At 49.0% G+C, this 339-nt stretch overlaps 1 protein-coding gene across 1 annotated transcript in view; it reads right to left on the reverse strand.

Moving 5' to 3' along the window:
* EMH_0050100 (uncharacterized protein) overlaps nucleotides 1-262 on the reverse strand; it is a gene marked incomplete at both ends in the record, with an annotated part of 537 nt that extends 275 nt beyond the window's left edge. The window contains one exon of the mRNA XM_013496601.1: nucleotides 1-262. Within this exon, the coding sequence (XP_013352055.1) occupies nucleotides 1-262 (262 nt within the window).
* Nucleotides 263-339: the final 77 nt, after the last annotated feature.

Genomic DNA, 339 nt, shown 5'->3' on the forward strand with positions numbered 1-339 from the left:
TTGCTGCTGCTGTTGCTGCTGCTGTTGCTGCTCGTCTTGCTGCTGCTGCTGCTGCTGCTCCTGCTGTTGCTGCTGGTCTTGCTGCTGCTGCTGTTGGTGCTGCTGCTGGTGGTCTTGCTGCTGCTGCTGCTAGTCTTACTGCTGCTGCTGCTGCTGCCGTTGCTGCTGCTACTGTTGCTGCTGCTGGTGTTGCTGCTGTGCTGCTGCTGCTGCTGCTGCTGTTTCTGTTGCTGCTGGTGTCGTTGTTGGTGTTGCTGTGCATCGTGAGCTGCCGTTTGCTTTATTTATTTTATTTATTTATTTTATTTATATATATATTTTTGCTTATTTATTTTATTT

Source organism: Eimeria mitis, genomic scaffold (assembly GCF_000499745.2).
Source record: "Eimeria mitis Houghton genomic scaffold, Emh_scaff2191, whole genome shotgun sequence".
In the NCBI taxonomy this organism is placed as follows: domain Eukaryota; phylum Apicomplexa; class Conoidasida; order Eucoccidiorida; family Eimeriidae; genus Eimeria; species Eimeria mitis.